Here is a 19,734-nt window from a genome sequence, read left to right on the forward strand (position 1 = left end):
CTGTTTCCACTGCACAGACTGGGATGTATTCAAGGTGCAGGACACTGACAATCGTGTCGCATTGGACAGTTACACCTCCACTGTCTTGGACTACATCTGTTTCTGTGTGGACAATGTAACAACTTGGAAACGATTCCGTGTGTTCCCTAATAATCCACCCTGGATGACACACGGAGTTCAACAACTTATTCGAACAAGGAACAACGCTTTCAAATCCGGGGACCAGGAGGCATACAGTGCTGCCAGGGCCAACCTGAGAAGAGGCATCAAGACTGCCAAGCAGCAGCACAGGAGGCATATTGAGGCCAGGTTTGAGAACAACACAAACCCAAGGCAGGTCTGGGAGGGCATCAGGGCTATCACGGACTACAAAAGAAGAACACCATCACCCTCAGCCGACAATTTTACTCTGGCTGAGGATCTAAATCTCTTTTATGCCCGTTTTGACAGGGAGAACACCGACCCTGTCCTGTCCCCTCTCCCCTCAACCGACCCTGCTCCGGTCCTGAGCACTCATGAGCTGAGGCGTGTGTTCCGGAGCATTAACACCAGGAAGGCGGCCGGGCCAGATGGAGTGCTGGGCCGGGTGCTAAAAGACTGTGCTGCGGACCTGGAGGACGTCTTCACCTCTATATATAACACCTTGTTGTCCTGTTCACTGGTACCATCCTGTTTCAAAGCAGCAACCATCGTTCCCATCCCAAAACAGTCAAATGTCACATGTCTGAACGATTTCAGACCTGTGGCACTCACCCCCATTCCCGCCAAATGCCTGGAGAGACTGGTCATTAAACACATCAGAGCTGCTTTTCCACCATCCCTGGACTCGCACCAGTTTGCATACAGGGAGAACCGGTCAACCGAGGATGCGATCGCCACAGTGCTGCACACATTACTGAAGCACTTGGAACACAGGAACACCTATGCACGGCTCCTCTTTGTAGACTACAGCTCGGCTTTTAATACCATCCGGCCATACAAACTCCGTCCCAAACTCCACCAACTGGGACTTAACTCCTCTCTGTGCAACTGGATTGTGGACTTCCTCACTAACCGTAGACAGAGTGTCAGAGTGGGTAAGAACACCTCTTCCACCCTTGTGGTCAACACCGGTGCCCCTCAGGGGTGTGTTCTGAGCCCTCTGCTATACACTCTCTTCACCCATGACTGTATTTCCTCCTGCGCGTCCAATCTCATTGTTAAGTTTGCAGATGACACTACAGTGCTCGGACTTATATCCAACAATGATGAGACAAACTATAGGACAGAGGTGCAACAACTAGAGTCATGGTGCCACGACAATAACTTGGTCTTAAACACCAAAAAGACCAAGGAGATCATTGTAGATTTCCGGAAGAGGGGCCATAACAACCATCTGCCTCTCTTCATTGGCAGTGAGGCGGTGGAGAGGGTGAGCAGTTTTAAATTCTTGGGGGTAACTGTGACCGAGGACCTGTCCTGGGGCAACCATATCACCTCAGTTGTACGGAAGGCCCAACAGCGCCTCTACTACCTGAGGAGACTGCGGAGCGCACACATTCCCAGATCTCTGATGTTGAACTTCTACAACTGTGCCATCAGCAGCGTTCTGACGTATGGATTTCTAGTGTGGTTCCCCAGCTGCACCAAGGCCGATCAGCAAGCACTCCAGCGGGTGGTGAAAGAAGCTGGCAGAATTATTGGAACAAGTCTGCCAGAGATCAGTAATATCTTCCCCACTCGCTGTCTGAGGAGGGTGCACAGTATCCTGCGGGACCAACATCACCCTGCGCGACACCTTTTCCATCTGCTGCCCTCAGGGAGAAGGTACAGGTCTATACAGGCCAGAACATCCAGACTGGCCAACAGCCTGTATCCACAGGCTGTGAGGCTCCTGAACTCTCTGCCCCCCTCTCACGGACAATAACCATATCCAACTTCTTAATAGCAATGAACTGGTCTGCATTGGTGCATCATATCTTTATTCTCTTCTCCCTCCTGCCCCCCCCCTCTTTCTTAAATAGATAACTATCATATCTGATATCATATCTCACAGTACAATAATATTGAATGGGTTGCATTGTTGTATTTTGTCATGTTTCTCAGGTCTTTGTCTGAATTTCTACGAACATTATTGCTAAGGATTGTCTTATTGCATTGGAGTCACACTGGGTTAAATATGTACACTTGGGTTTTAAGGGGTATTTATTATTTTCTTCTTTTTTTTTGGGTTGTATGGAAGCCCCAAACGCAATTTCATTGTTCTTGACAATGACAATAAATAAATAAATACTAAAATACTAAAAAAAAAATTCATTATTAGAGCAGCGTTTAAATGCTGGAATGGCTCTCGATGGAAATACATGCGTATTTCTTTAATTATTATTATTTACTGAAGAATATCGGGATCCACGGGCGATGATATTACTGCTGTACCAACATTTCAATGTTTTTAAGGCAAACTGTGCTGTAAAAGGAATAAGATAACTGAGAGATAATTATGTGTTTGAAATGAGATGATGGTTGTACAAAGGGTAGATTTGAGTGCAGAGAAGTCAGGATACCTGTGACACAGGGTATGAGATGTACTCCTCGAGATGCTGAGCCGTGCCATTATCTGCAGCTATTTCAATCATACACGGGCCTCCTTGTTTGCCAACAGGCAGATTGTATCTGTTAAAAGAGAAGACACAGAAACCAGGGGTAAGTTAGGAAGCCCTCTCCCTGCCATGTCTGATACTCACAATAACGCCAACAAAGTGTGGAAAAGGCTCTGATGGAGAAACAAACAGAGCAGACAGCAGTGAAGCTCCTAATGTGACCATGGAGAATATTCCATAAACTTACTAGATATACATTACACATCGTTTTACAAGACACTTTATGCACTGGCACACTGGGTCTGAAGTAATGGTCCGTTTGTATCACAAGCTCTTACCCTAAATCCAGGAGAGACAAGAAAAAACAGGCAATGTTTTCCCCAGTTTTGGATTTAAATAAGAAAGCCAGAAACAGGTTTTGGCTCAGTGCTGCAGTGCTTTTTATTTTCTGTAAGTAGTTGTGTTTCTCAGCCAAATTGAAATGGACACAGTAATGCAACAGTACCTATGGAGTGCCTAAAGAAAAACCACAGAGTGAGATCACCAATCATAACCAGGTACATGATCTGTGACATAAATACCAGTTTTAATAACATTTTCTATGATTTTCTACCACTGCTACTACTGATAACAATGATAACAATAGGCCAAAAACATGATTATGGGTATGAGTGCTCATTATGTCATTCAGGATTAATTAATGATAAAAACGAGGGCACAAACTAGATATACATTACAAACCTAATGAGAAGGAAGATAATTTTATCATTTGACCCTCAGCGTCTCTCTGGGGAAATATACAATTGTAGTAGTCATTAATGTTGCAGCCGTAATGTTAAGTAGATGGTCTACTTGTGTCATATTCCAGCTCTGGCAAAGTCAAGTGATCCCCTCTCCCCAATTCATCACCGGCCTTATGCTGGCAGTACACAATAGAAGCCACTTTAAAAGGCTCAACATTATGCAAAAGGTTGCACGCTCTCCGCCACACACGTAAACACGGCAATGCGTGATGCCCTTTGTGTTCTGTGGGTTTCTTTGCCACCAGCCTGTAAACACGCCACACAACTACGATTGTGCGTATTTCGTAACTTATTCAGCCATTCTTTTTGACTGTACCGATGATGACTGATGAGGAACAACCCTCAAACGTCTGCTTTAATAGCCAGATGGAAACAATCAGAGCAATCGCCCTCCTGCTAATTTGAAACAGCCTTCCAGGACACCTCCCTGCGGCAATCATACTCAACTTCAGGTAGGACTAATTACAGGTGTGGAAATCATAAGAGCCGTTTTGTACACACTCACTGATAAATTAAGGCACATTTACATTAGCAAATATGAAAGGCAACCTAATGTCCACAAAAGACATCCATTAACATCCTGGTGGTGCTCAGTGTGTTCCAGTGAGCTCACTCTCTTACATTGGGATATTGCCCCGCTGTTCCTTGGATCCTAATGAAAGGGATAGAGTTGTGCGATATATCAATCCTTATCTTTGTGCAACAAAAATGGACCATTTTGCGAGGTATGAAACATCACAACATCATTACAACCTCTATTGCTGAGGGCGCTTGATGAATATTTTGGTGCTTACCACAGTAGCTTTTATTCGGGCTACTGATGCTACAAAAACTGTCCCTGGGAGATATGGAAAGCATGCACACAAAGTAAGCGAACTTGATGAGTTCTTATGAGCACATTTAATATTCCAGCAAGCTAATTTACAATAGTCTTGCTTTAAGGAAAACGTGACTATTTATATATTTTTAAAAATGAGTACAACTACTTTATGTGGTGTAGATAGCTAGAAATATGACCTACAGCTCCACATTATAATCGCCACACACATACACACAAGCCCAAAACCAAACAAACAAACATATGAATGAATAAGAAGGAAAAGAAACAGTGGTTTTCTCTAATGTAGGGAAGAAACTGTGATTTCTTATTGGGCCCCTTGTGCACCATTCATTTCTGGGTCTCACAGGACCCACGCAGCAAAGTTCCAGTTTGAGGTAAACAAACAGAGACGGATAAATATTTCTCCAAAGACAGACCACACCACAATATGGCTGTGATCATTTTCCTAACTCAATCATCATTTATGCATTTGTTCATCTGGCTAATGTTCTAATCATGAGTGATTTGTCATCTCTAACATCCTCATTTAGACTGCGTCTGGTGTGTGACTAATTAAGGGCAACTGCATTACAGCAACTTTCCGGAGGATCACCACTGAAATATTACCTGGAATGTTAAGGGACCTTGCAAATATTTTCAGGACTGCACCTTTACACAGAGGTATTTGTTAAACCTGAAGGTGGGTGTTTGTCTCTACAATCCAATAAGAACATTCCCTCTTCACAGTCCCCTGCAGACAACTAATAATAAAGGAGGACAATCATTAAAATATTACTTTTGCATGAAACATCTGAAAGTATTGGCAACAGATGGCAGTAAAACATCATGCACTGCACGGTGCCCTTGCAACAGTTTTTAGTGTCTGGGGAAAAAAGGCACAAAAAAGCCTTGTTATTCTAGCCATATTTCTGATTCTTACAAAGAGCAAATCATAATGTGTAACATGTAAGTTGTGAAGTTATCATTTGTGAGTCATTTGATTGATTTAAGTGTCTGTTAGTTCTGCAAATGGAGACTATGCTCAGTAGGGTTTATTATCAGTGAGCTGTAGCTGGCACACACACACAAAGAAGACAAGTACCAACTGTTACTTTGATATTCTTATTAGCACAACAGGTCGCGGCGCTGCATCTGATTTAACTGAAAATAACCTTACATATGGTTACAAATCATGAAATGTCATATCACACCACTGCACCTATTGCACAAGATATACAAAGGGGTCTGTTTGTTGTTTTTGTTGTTGTTTTTTCCATAAGTGCAACATGCTCTTTATCAGATCATAAACTACACCTACATTGACTGTAATGGCTGGCTCTGGTGCAGTTACTTTCACACAAGCAGCACTGCAGCATTTGCTGCATAATTTGTGCTGTGACTGGCAAGCCTCAATTAATTTGGGTAGCCTGTGTTCTATCATTATATCTCCAGCAATACAATTAGACAGCACACAGCAACACTCGTGGTATTGTGAAGCTTCACAAAAGAAACTCCAAGTGAGCAGGCAGGGCTGCTGCTGAATCTTTCATGGGAGGACTTGTCAATACAACTCTGAATAGTGTGTAATTGATACATATACCTTGCTGTGAAAAAAAAAAGGACGTGGTTTCAAAAACAAAAACGGCCCTTATTAAATCAGATACTTTTGAAACAAGCGCACATATGGCGTGCCATTTCCCCAAATACATTTTTCTCTATTACTCTCCAAAGGATTAATACCCAGCAGGGAAGTGTTCACTTGTAATGTAGCAGTTTGGTAATTACTTTCACAAACTGCAAAGGGGTTATGTACCCATTAATAGGATAGACGGAAATCATAAGATTGATCTAACCACATCGTATAACAAAATGCACCATTGATTGACTCGCACTAAAATGCCCTCTTAGTTCTATATCAGCAAACATTATGCTGAGTGAAGTAAATCAGCGTTTCGGAGCTGAAGAGGACTCGAACTCAGAAAGCGGAGTTTCCAATGTTTCTGTGACAATAATTCAAAGAAGTCAGATTCCCCGACTCCCTGAGATGCCCTGAAATAAGTTACTTTTTTGAAATTCTTTCCAGTGTTTCTTCTCACAGCATAAGTCTGTTTTCTTCCTGGTACCAGCGGCTGTTGCTAGGAGACATTTCACACCCACATGTTCATTTTTTTCTACAAAACTATTCGATGATCACTGAACAGGCCATTAAATATAAGTTTAACGATTAAATAATTAAATAATCGTTAAAGTTCAATATGCGATGCAAATGATAGCATGCTCGCTGAATTAAAAACTGAACGAGAAACTAAAGTCGCCATTTTTTAAATTCTTTTATTATTGTGAAAAGCAACAGTTAGAGAATCATAATAATTTAATCAGCAACTAATAATTAATGCTCTTCCTGTTATTTGCTGTCCTGTGTTTTGTGGTCAGAGCAAGCACATACTATTTCAGGACACACAGGAAGGGCATAGCAAGAGCTGCATTAGAAGAATCGTGAACCAGTGTTTTGTTTTCGTTTATCGGAGCTGTAGAGGAAGTAAAAGTCTGGACATCATGGCCTCATCCATTAGTCATAGACTTGGTTGACTGATCCTTGGCTCATTCTGTTCTGTGCTGGAGGAAAGACACTCAAGAGTATGTGTACAAAAACATTGCTTGGACAAAACAACCCACCTATAATGTGGCTGTAATGTGAATACGGTGCTAATTTAAAAGAAAAGTGATTTAAGGGATCTAATTATGAAATACACATTCACTGAGAAGCACTTCATTAGGCAAACCTGTTCAATTGCTCATTATCACAAATCATCCAATTCCGTGGGAGAAACTCCGAGCATTTAAACACGTAGAAAGGGTCAAGACGAGCTGCTGCAGTTCAAACCGAGCATCAGAATCGTGAAGAACGGTGGTTTAAGTGACTTTGAATGTGGTACGGTTGTTGGTGCCAGACGAGCTGGTTTGAGTATTTCAGGAACTGCTGATCTACTGGGATTTTTTTCCACACGGCCATTTCTAGGATTTACAGAGAATGTTCTGATAGAGAGAAAATATCCAGTGAGTGGGAGTTCTCAGGGTGAAAATGCCTTGTTGTTGCTAGAAGTGAGACTGCACTGAGCTGACAGGATGGTAACAGTAACCAGAATAGCCACTCGTTACAACCAGGATATGCAGAAGAGCATCTGTGCAGGCAGATCAATTTGAACCTGAAGTAGCAGCAGAAGACCACACCGGGTGCCCGTCCTGTCAACTAAGAACAGAAACTGAGGCTACAGCTCACACAGACTTACCAAACCTAAAAAGGAGAAAATTGGAAAAATGTTGCCTGGTCTGATGAGCCTCAATTTCTGCTGCAGCATTCAGATGACTGGTCTGAATTTGGTATGAAAACCTGGATCCATCCTGCCTTGTTTTTGCGGCTCAGGCTGCTGATTGAGGTGTAATGTGTGGGCGGTACTTTGTGGGGCACACTTTAGGTGCCTTAGTACCATCGTTTAAATGCTATAGCCTACTTGAGTATTATTACCAACCATGCCAATCCCTTTATGGCCACAGAGTGCACGCCTTCTGATTGCTGCTTTCAGCAGGACACGGTGCCATGTCAAAAAGCCCAAATCATCTGAAACTGGTTTCTTGAACAAGAACAACACTTTGCTCAAATGGCCTCCACAATCACAAGATCTCAATCCAACAGAGCACCTTTGTGATGTGGTGGAGCAAAAGATTTGCATCTGCAGCATCTGTGTGATGCTCTCATGCCAAGACCAAAAGTCTTGAGGATTGTTTCCAGCCTCTTGCTGAATCTATGCCATGAAGAATTAGGACACGAATTAGGACAGTTTTAAAGGGAAAAGGAGAGTCCAACCCAGTATTGTCAAGGTGTACCTAATAAAGTGTAAATACAGATGTACATTTCTTTTGAAATCAAAGCAATTCAAGACAGAATTAAAACAACCTGCAATACTACCCTATGGCATCACCAAAGAAGACTAAAGGCAAGTTTTTTTGAGAATCTTTGCTTTCAGTGATCAAGCAGAACGCTGACATTTTCATCCTTTCAAACAAAGGTTGTAAGAAAAGACGTGATGACGAGGTATTCATGCACTGCTTCTACACAAACTGAAAATTTGGTGCATTTTCAACAGTAAAAAACATCAACATGAACATCAAAACCCAGAAGGTGCTAGACACAGGATCCTCAGTCAGACAAAAAAGAATATTTTTCAGTAAGCCTGAATCATACTTGAGACACTACTCCCATTCCTTTGACTGAAGAGAAAAAAGCACCAACAAAAGCAGCATAAATTTAAATAATCATGTCTGCCAGGGACTCCGAGTTCACCTCTGACAAGGTAAGAAATGTGATGCTGCAGAATGCTGTGTGTCATCCTTGTTGATCTTTGACTGAGTGTAAATGGAAATTACTCCAACAGTGAATGGCAAGTAGTACGGGATTCAGCTAAAAGCATACACACCTCACAAATGACCAGGGGAGCGTTTGGAGTCTGCCACTCTCAAATTTAATCGCAGCAGTATTGCCTTAAACATCCCCAAAGGAAAACTTCCCAACATCAAAAACCAAGCCAGCAACAAACATGTCCTCCCCAAATGAAAAATGACACAGCATCCCCCCTGCACACTCCCCTTTGTGAATTTATCTGGCAGCAAGGGGCATTTCAGCAGTGGCTTTTTGTCTTGCCAGCATTTGTCTGCTCTGGAGTGCTACAGCCCATTTGTGCTTTAAGTGAAATAATACAATTAAACATTTCTGGAGAGGGAAAATATAATACAAAGTTGCTGCCTTGTGGAAATGTTTTGCATGCTTCACAGCTGTTATCAATCTGCCTTTGCGTTACACACGGTTTTGTGAAAACACAATGCACCGTAACACCATTACATTTAGAAAATCTGCATAGCTATTGATAGCGTGTCTGAATAAATATAATATAAGTTATTATAATCCATTTTCCCGAAACCAAACTCAGTGTTTCTACACAGCCAAAGTGTTCATAATTCAATGGAAGCTCACTGGAGAGAAAGGTATGGACTTTATATTTCATGTATGTGGCAGCCAATTTAAACAGTCCTGAATGTTTCAGTGAAATGAATCACATTTTCCTTTTGAAGACCAACAAAAGGAAAATGTGATTCATTCAATTATGTTTACTGTCAGGACTGGCTTCTAAATTCTTGATTAAATATTCATAATGTCTTTTATCCCTTTGTTGAGGATGATTAGCAAGACGAAGTGGTGCACGACTGCTAAACAGTGTTCCTTCATAGCTAAGAGGATTTCAAATAGGGCGAGGTAAAGAAACATTAACACTCTTTATCATGGTTTTAAGTTGGATTTTTGCTTAATTATATGTGATCATAATGTAGGGAAAACAATTTAAGTAAAAAACAAACAAGCATTTTTGCATCTGCGACGTCGTACCCCGTGCAGCAGTTATGTCACCAGAAATAAAGCTTATGAAAAATGAGTGTCAATGTTTTCATACTATAGTACTGAAGCTTGGTCGGGTAATGTTGAATAGGCTTTGTAGCAACGCTGCTGTGTGGTGCAACAGACAGACATTTATGGGTATAACATGAGAAAGTCAAAGGGGTGTAACTGTATTTGTATAAAAACAGGTAAATGTTTTCCCTTTCCGATGTTAGTTGCAGTGGCACCACACAACCCGAGATGACAGCAAGATAGAAAAAAAAGAGCATTTGAGAGTCATGCAAGAGGGAAAGATTGGGAAAAAAAATATGGAGATGAGACTGTGTTACAGTGCCTTCAGGCAATTTCAATTTTTTCACCGGTCATTGGAGTCTGGATTACAGTATTTACAGTTAAATACAACCACAGCACTGCACTGCATACATGCTGACAACAGCAAGGCATCTGTATTCAGTGTTGCCAACTATCACCCAAGGAAAGTAGGTACTCTGTGCTCAAACATGACTTGATGATGTCATGGGCTCATTTGCATATGAATAAAATTGCTGAACTGATCAAGAGCAAATAGAAGCAGAGCTCAGCAGCAGGCACTCTCTCATTTCTCCTGCTGGCTTACTCTGCCCCACAGTGATGAAGCCTCTAAGCCTTTGTGTGCAGTACAGAGACACAAGATCAGCAGTGCAGGGGGAAGGATGGCTGATCAGAACTATTTGAAAGGAACAAGCAATAAGTCAAAATATATATGAATCAGGTCTGGTAACGAGTCTACTGCCAAATGTTTGAAAGTGAGATGTTTTCCCATGATAAATCTAAAGAGTAGTTATATTTGTTGCTTATGCCTTTTCATAAGCAGTATTACTAAAGGACATAAAAAAGGAGCTAAATTTAGTTACTAGTAAGATGGATATTTTGCTATTGTTTTTATGCAATTTGTGTATGCTAGTGGAGTTTTAAAACTGTTGATAGGTAAAAAATAATGCCGATAAGATGTAAACAATTTACATATTACTATTCATTATTTTAGTTCACAAATGTACAGTTACAGTATGTAAAACACATTTTAGCCAACAAACAGAGATCAAAAACATTCATTTAAAGAAGATTTAGATTGTTTCTACTATTGACTGTTCCAGATCCCGATTTGCTCCTGAGCTTTTCCCAGTCTGTGGAAGGCCATCAACCTACTGTTTACCTCAGCTGGCAATGCTGACTGAGAAGTGTCCACCTTCTTTTACGCTAGAAAAGTCTGTAACATTTTGTGAAAGGAGTCCGTTATGGGTGGATGTAACTTTGTTGGAGTCTGTTGCTTGAAAGACTGTAACGGGAAAGTGCGATTTTAAGGACAACTGAGCCTAACATTAGCGGGCATAATGTTAGCTTACAACTAGTTGTTGTTTACTCAGCTCTTGTCAGCTGTACAGACAATGAATGTTGATAACAAATTATTGCGACAATATCGGGAATACACAAGCATGACGAACACATTTTGATCCTCTTTGATCCTCCCACAACAGTATTTTTAATAGATTTATAATAGCTTTTATGAGAATGCATCAGTTTGTTGGAACCTATGAGTACAGTTTTCTTTTTTCTATTAAATAACTTCAAAAAATGACTGACTGTACCTTCAATCGTTCTAGGCCTGCTTGACACATGTTACAAAAAACGTTCTTCCCTGGCAGTTGAATTCTAGGTGAATGACAGCAAAGTAGAAGCACCATATCGTTACCTGATGGTGACTGACGTCCATCTGTTGTTATTGATGTTCTGATTTACAGCTGCATGCAAAATATGACTGCCACCACAACCAAGTTTAGCAACAGGGCTTCCATCTTGAAGGAAAACATGAAGGAACTGATCCCCAAAGTTCTGCTCCTGAGCTGGAAAGGTAAGAAAATCACAATTAGTAAATAGCCTCTTTTTGCATATTGCTGTATTGTATCAGTACAATATTCGTTACATGATTTCAAACTTATCAAAGATACTGAGTGTATAAAATGAGGCCCCTTTGTGTGTGACTTTAAAATCTGAAAATAGAAGATGATCTGATTTGAACATGTTCAGTTGAGTAACTACGGTAGCTGCACAGGGCTTCTTCCATATGCTTTCCTCACATTGTATGCTAATTTTTCAAAATGATCTTTAATCTCTGCTGTGTGATGCATTTTAATGTGTTAAAAATAAAGATGCAATACAAATACAAATACAAAAACAGAGGTAATACACAGGACCACTACCTGACACCTGAGGGAAGATTGCTATCTGCCAACAAATGCCATTACACAGTCAAAATACATGCCTCCTTGAAGCTTACAAAGACCTAGTTCACATTGCTGTGAGCTCTACAATAAATGCACAAACTGGGCAATCATTCCCTCAACAAAACAGCTAAGAATAAACTGACTTAGACCTGATAAAATCTAAAGTGTAAGGCTTAAAAGGCATTGCAAGCACTCGCACTGTTTTTTTTTTTGTTGAAGGATTAAATTAGGATGGACCAAATGGCATACAAATCATTCAGTCTTAGCCGAGTTAAAAGTAACAAGAAAATATGAAAGAAATAGATAGAAATCTACTCAAAGGTCATGGAGAGCTCAATTGAAAAAGTATAGTGAATAATAATCAATTCTCGCTGAGAGATCGAAACTTTCCACTGGATACTCCCACCTACAAGGGGGAAATTGTTGAAAAGAGAAGAGAAGAGAGAGGAGACTGATTCGAGATAAATCTTCTCTGCCCACTGCTGCAGACACCGTGTTAGTAAAGACCTACAAGGAAGTAAGTACAGGGCTCCTTGTCCCTTATACCACTGGTGGAAACTGAAACTTTGGTCCTCACTGTCTGACAGACCTCCTTAAATCAAACTGCTCCTTTCACAGTCTGAGCTATATGAAGCTATCTGAGACTTGGCATCGAACATAAAGCGCTGTTCACTTATGAGTAATGATTCATATTATAACATACCAAGACTGCATCAATATGAGCTGAATCATCCCTGTGTGTGTGCCACACAGGAACCACACTATTCAGAGCTACTAGGATAACAGTAAAATGTTTTTTTATTACCATTATGCCATGGTATGGTTAGCAGAAAGCAGTGAGTTTTCTGCTTCAAAAGATAAAGATCCACTCATGTGCACATAAACACACAAGTTTTCAGTAGGTTTATTGCAGGGAGGAGAGGTAAGAGGTAGCAAGCAAGAGGGTATCCTCAGGATATAAGTATCTTCCCCATGGATCACTCTAGTAGGTCTCATTCTGCCTGCCTACCAGGAGAATGATTACCAGGTACTTTTATCACAGCTTGGGCTCTCAAGATCCAAAACATTTTTTTTTTTAAATTTAAGCAGAACAATCTTGCGACTGGAGGACTGATGGTAAATCTACATTTTGCTCCTGCTGGAAAAGCCTCTGGGAAATGGCAGCTGGTGCGACTTTTCCCCAACCTTTGTGGTCTTGATTGCAAAACAGGAATATGACCTCTACAGTATGTCACTTAACTCCAGCACATTATATCTCAATGGGAGATTTTGAGTGTCTTGCAAGTGAGACAGTGCATTGTGGGAGCGACAGCCAGCAGCAGCATGAAATTCTCCCCCACACACACTATCGAGGTCTTCAACTGTCTAAGAACACAGGAGCAAAAGGGGAGCAACATAAAATGCAGCAGGGAGACAGAGACCAAACTTGCCCACTGTCAGGGAAGACATTCCTGCAAGTCAGAGGACTGAACAGCAATAGTGCCCAGTTAGAGGGACCTAAAATATTTCTTTGTTTCCAACAGGGCTTATAGGGCACATTTCAGCTGAATTACAGAGGGCGACAGGGGACCACACACCCAGAGGGAACTACTGAGTAGACTCAACACAATCAGGGTTGGCCTATTTCATTTCACAATGACAATGGTAACTGCGTCAAAACTCTTTGCTAGGCTAGGACCAGGACAGAGGTGTGTGGGCAGAGACATTCCTGTGGCATCTCTCTTGAAGTAATGAAATGAGTGGAGGATTTGGACACCGGAGAAAAATTGAACAAAAGCAGAGCTTGTTGTTTTAAGGGTATATGGCAACTCATGTGAAAGCTCAGAACAATTCCTCCAGGGCAAGAAGGGCATCAAGAAAATCCTCATCTCTTTGTCCACAGGAGGCAATGCTTAGCTTAATATGCTACACTCAGATAAATGTATTCTTTAAGCCGACCATTCTTTGTCTTAGGAAACAACAGGGATGCATTTAACAGTGCAGTGCCATACTACAAGCCACTGTTGCAGAATGACACACAGGAATAAATATCTCACTCCTATAATTTTCTGATCTTTGTTCTGCAGAAGGGTAGGACTCTTAGCCCAAGAAAAAATAGCAGTAGGGACACTATAGGTAGCAAGGCATCATTCATAGTAGAATAAGAGGCTTTTAAATGGCTTCATTTGTCTGGAGCATTTAATTAGTTTGCATCCTGCTCGAAGAGATAAAATTACTCTCATTCACTTGTTCAGTAATCTTCCTTTCTTGGTCGTCTGCTCTTCTGTATGATCATGCTGCCAGCACATGATTTCATCCAGAGACACAGTATTCATTGTTACAGCTTTCCTAAAATGTCCTGTGGTCGTGGCATGGATCCTCCGTGGATCCGGCTCATGCTGTGGATGCTTTATAGCATCAGAATCTGGGAAGTTTGGAGACTGGGTCAGTGACTAATAATGCTTTTGGTGGGCAGAATGTGACAAATTAACATCCAGTCAAAAGTCATAATCCACAGTTCGGCAGTAGAACACCGCAGTGTAACATGTAATCAGATTTTTCAGTTCACCTCTCAGTGATTTAATAAATCTCAGCGGTATTTAAGATGTAAAAAATTGTGTCCAACTTGCCTTTTGTTGTCATTCAAATCATAAAAGTCAACCTTCTTTTGATACCGTTCTCAATAAAGGTGTTAACTCTGGATCGTGCCTGCAACAGTACCAAACCGCTTTGTTATAAAATACATCTTATGCAAGAGACTTCATGTCAAGGGCAGAAAAAACACATATTCTGGTGTTCATCTCTATTTGGCGATTTCCATATATCTATCTAAAAAGGCTCAGCTGATTCCAGTATATTAAAAGTGCTCTTTTTCACAAATTATTACAGGGCTGGCAAGCGTCTGAGAAGCTGATAAATCTGTGTCCAGTCTGAATCCTTCCAAGAGCCTTTGTTTAGTCAAAAATGTATTGTTTGCTTAAATGCAAGCACCTGTTTAATTTTAGAGCAACACGGACTCTTTATACGTGAAGACAAAATGCAACTGATGAGTTGTTAAATGCAGTTATGTTTTGAATATAATCTTTAGTCAGCAGCATGAAATGAGATAATAATTTGAGATACACAGTACTTGACTTTCCTCTAGCAAACAATTGCTTTTGACGCTTTTTGCTTGTGGTAAAGTCACAAGGCATTATTAAAAAAAAAGCTTGCGCTGAGAGGAAAAGCTTGAAAGTGGAAAGGAAATATGACTCAAACATTATGGTATGGTGCAAAAATATTCGGACACCCGGGGCCTGTTAATAGCAGTGCATATATTTGCTGTGAAAAACTTACATGAGGTGAGAAACAAGGGATGCTGCAGTTTTTTTTAAAATCACCTTCAGAAGGGTTTAAAAAACAATTATAATTTTAAAGCAAGCAGTGGGCGGTGCTGGTTGGAACAAGGCAGCAGCCAGTGAGTCACTTTAAATACTGAAGGAGACTGAAATGTTTAAGTCTGAATTTAACCTGCTGCTGTCATAAACATGCTGCATTCTGCCAAAGAAATGTAAAACTAACTAACCAGTAAAATATTCTTTAACAAAGCAAACAAAGCAAAAAAAACGAACAAAGGGCAAAAATTACATTAAAAGGGCAACATGGAATGACCATTTATTTTATTTATATAACACCGAATCACAACAACAGTTACCTCAATGAGCTTTATATTGTGAGTTTAAGACCCTACAATAATACAGATAAAACCACAAGAATCAGATGACTGTGAGCAAGCACTTTGGTAACTGTGGGAAGGAAAAACTCCCTTTTAATAGAAGGAAACCAGGCTCAGGGAGGGGGAGTCATCTGTCATCTACCAGTTGGGAGTGAGTGGAAGAAGACAGTACAAAAGACATGCTGTGTTACCCACTAAGATATTGTGTATTAAAATACTGAATAATATCCTTTTTTTTTATTTTTTCAAAAACACAGTGGGCTGTCAAATGTTTATGAATGGACTAACAAAGGAAGCCTTACACTTCTTACTTCCTACTGCAAAAATAAGCCTCTCTCATCTCCTCTCAAATCAATTTCTGCTTAGCTCTATAACTCATTCGCTGCCAGATATTATTTTCTCTAGATGTCAATGTTGCAGCATCTTTTATTTTGCTATTTTTCTTCTGTAAGGATATTGTTTCCTACAGTCCCCATGGCCCTGTTACTCTGTGCTGAACTTAACAGAGCGTTCGTCCTTCTGCCAGTCGCTGTCACCTGTTTTCTCTCTCTCTCTCTCGCTCTCCCCCTCCCCCTCTCTCTTGCTCACCCCACCTCCTCTATTTTTTCTTCTCCAGCTGACAATTGAAGTCCAGGGGGAGACTCGCGAGTTTGCTTCAGGGAGAGGTGTAAAGAAAAGGGGGAGCAGAGAATAAGGAGCAGGTCTGGCGCGGAGAGTCTTCGCATCTCAATGCACGTCTTTTGGTTTTCTTCTGATTAACTTTGTCTGTTTGATCTCTCGAGTTTTCTTTTCAGTTCCTATTCACTGATGTGAAAGAGATGGGTGCTATATGCCAGGAAGTATTTCTAGATAAAAGGCACCGTGCCCACTATTTATGCTTTCTGAACATCCATCTCTTTTCGTGACAAGGCTCGCAGTCTGCTTTCTGTGCCAGTGAGATACTGTAAATATTACTGAGAACAGTGAGCAGGCGGATTTAATTGAACCAACTAACCTAAAATTATGACTATGTTTTGTAATTTACAGCCGTGTTCACGTCTACAATTGAGTGTGGTGAAAGCTGGTTTGGAATAAAGATGACATCAGGTTGAAACAGCAGTCAGTTTTTCAAACTGATCTATAGTATAAATCTGCAAAGGCTTAGACTGGTATAACTTATGATCCACACAGCTAGACAACTGGTGGCAGTGAATATATGAGGCGACTTATGCCAGGGTGGAAGTGAGACAATACTGCTATCTTGACGTCAAGTCACATCTGACAACTACAAAGGGGGTGTTACTGTACAACCTTTGAAACCACATTCTTTCAAATCACGTCGTTGTCTTTATTCCTTAAGAATAAAGATAAATTGTGTTACAGAGTCCTGATTTAAGTAATTATAATATAAGTGTTTCCTGTTATTGTTCTGCATATAGTACGGGAAAAATACTAATTAGAGAACTCAGGCAACAACTTGCATTAAACTGTGTAGTTTGTAATGCATAGCTTTGTATATAAAATACATAGCTTATGACTTATGACAGATGCAAATGCATTCTCAGTCATATTATGAAAAGCTTTTCTTGGGCAGAAAAAAAAGCTCCCTGAAGCTATATTCTTTTTATCCATGTAATATTCGGTTTTTCAAACAGAAAAGAAAAAAAAAAATCAAAATTCAAACCATTACTTCAAGTATGGGGGAGCATACTAATGGCTTTGCTTTGTAATTATTCCGCTATTCTATTCTCAAACCTATCATTTGACATTTTTAAAAAAGTCCTTAATAATATACCCTAAATCTCTGCAACACAAACCAAATGTAGATTTGGATTTTATAGATAAAGAAAGATTTTTAGCATATAATAAAAATGCACATATATTGGGAATATGTCATTTTAAAAAGACTTTTCATTCCTTAATTTACTGACTGGTTGATTTTTGAACACTGTAATTAAGCGCCCGTGTCAGACAGGATACCGTATAGCTGTCTTTAAATTGATGTTACCATTGTCTATGTCTATTTAAGGTTTAGCTGGCTGACCTTTCAAATACACCAACCCTATATAAAGCACTAATTTAGACTTCTATTACATTCTGAGTGCAGCCTAATTAACAGCTCTTTAAATACAAAGATTTAAGTCTTTGGTGCAACGCTAATTCACTCAGTAGCCATCGTGGGAGGCCAATGTCAGCCCAGTGAAGAAAAGTCAAGCTATTATTACCCCAAAGAATAGTAAAAGTAAAACCACCTTTCCCCCCCACAAAATAGCCTATAGTGTCAAAAGCACACAGAAAGAATAATTCTGTTAGTTCTTTCAGAATTAAACTGCATAACAAAAGTCAGCTGGTACAAGCATAACTTCCTAGTGATAATGTAAGACTGTTAAATTAATTAATATACACTCTTCTGCAGTTGCATCACATATTTTGGGTTCGAGGGGATATTTCACACCTGAATTTTAAACAACTCCTGGATTTACTCCTCGCCACTCTCATTACAGTTAGTCAAGCCAGAAATTCCACATTATGATCAAAGGAGAGGAAATACGGTTTAACCCTGAGGTGTACTGAGCTGTTTAATAGGTCCAGGACCTGTAGACGATGTCACCGATAAGAGGTTGATCTAGGTTACACCAGAAAGATGAATGTTATGATGTCTTCTGCTGGTGGGTATAGAATAAATTACCCATGATCGCCACACAATGTATGCTGGTTACAGTTCTGTTGCACTTGCACCTGACTTGCTGTGCTGTAACACGGGAACAACGAGAGGCTCCTAAACTCAAGGTGGATGCAGTTTTTAGAGCGAGGAGCCGGTCCAAGGAGACCCAGAGTTGGATGCTTTTTTATTAGAGCAGCTCAATGCGTTCATGCTCTGGATTCACCCCTAAGCTGGCTGATACTTAATATATGCATACATATTTTGAACAGATGTGTAATACACACAAAGCAGGGTAAATTAACTAAAGTTCTCATGGCTCAGCTTTCTCAGTCCTCAAAAAAAAAAAAAAAATCACTGACTCTTCTCTTCCCAAAACAATACTCCATTGTTATGAGGGTCTACTCGGGGTTGCCTGGCCTACCCACCCCAATCTTCTACTTTAACAAAGGAGAGTGTGTATGTGTGTGCACAGGTGTGGGAACAAAAGAGCTGGCAGCAGGCAGACATACAGTGTAGAGCTCACAGTGGACATAAAGGGTGATCCCAATGCTATCTCTGCGTGTGAGTGTCCAGCTCTTGCCTTATGAGGATTCCTTTGTTCGCTTTTACCTCACAGCTCAATCATCAGCACTGTAACAGCGAAAAAACTCCCAGCTGTCGACAGAAGACAAGGCTATCTGTAATCCTCCACCAGAGCACTGTTTGCGTTTCCTTCTGAGAAGTACATGGTGCTCCTGACACATTATCTTAACATTTGGTTGTAGCTGAATCCACTTATTTGCTGAAAATGTCATAACTAATTAAACATTGACTGAATGGCAGCTATGGCACAAGATACTCTCTAGGTTTCTGTGTCCTTTTACTTGCAGCCTTGGAAACGTAAGAGCTGTATTTGTATCCCACAATTCCCTGCATCAATAGATGACTCACTGCATGCCCTGGGTGACATTTAAAGTCAGGCCAGTGGCTTTTTTAAAATATTAATACTTGAGATTGATCAGTGCATGTATTCTTTTAAAGTGAAAGGGAAACACAATAGACTATTGCTTTAGCCCAGACTCTTTACATATCTCTTGTGTAATAAATATGCCGCCACATTCTCTGGAATAATGTCCAGAAGGACCTGAAATTGTCAGAGCTGGTTACTTTGGGGGGAAACTGAAGTCATTTCAAGGATGGAGAAAATAGCAGCCTCGGTCAGGGTGATTGCTCCTAAATTTGCAGTCAAACTGTTTTTGAGATTCGATGTGTTTCGCCCTTGATTTGTTTCACTATACATGAAATGGATATTGTGTCTGTGTAGTTTGATAGTTGTAACTAGGTTTGCTGCTGTCTTGGCCAGACCCTTCTTGAGATTTTACGTGATTAAAATGAAACAATCAAACAAGAAGAAAATATCTATATGTAAAATAGCATTAGGTACGTTTTGAATATGTTACAGAACGCTGATCAAATGCGATTCTCATTCACTCTCGTATTTCTTGTTT

General features: G+C 40.4%; 1 protein-coding gene across 1 annotated transcript in view; it reads right to left on the reverse strand.

Moving 5' to 3' along the window:
* The window catches only part of eys (EGF-like photoreceptor maintenance factor), a 178,593-nt gene that overhangs the window by 39,172 nt on the left and 119,687 nt on the right, over positions 1-19,734 (reverse strand). Inside the window, exons 40-41 of the mRNA XM_085297088.1 lie at positions 11,378-11,528; positions 2,544-2,652 (exon numbers count right to left, since the gene is read on the reverse strand). Coding sequence (XP_085153214.1) covers positions 2,544-2,652; positions 11,378-11,528 — 260 coding nt within the window. The remainder of the gene's footprint in view (positions 1-2,543; positions 2,653-11,377; positions 11,529-19,734) is intronic.

Source organism: Mchenga conophoros, linkage group LG13, assembly GCF_057382185.1.
Source record: "Mchenga conophoros isolate Kocher_MC1m ecotype Shallow Benthic linkage group LG13, M_conophoros_male_GT1.1, whole genome shotgun sequence".
NCBI lineage: Eukaryota > Metazoa > Chordata > Actinopteri > Cichliformes > Cichlidae > Mchenga > Mchenga conophoros.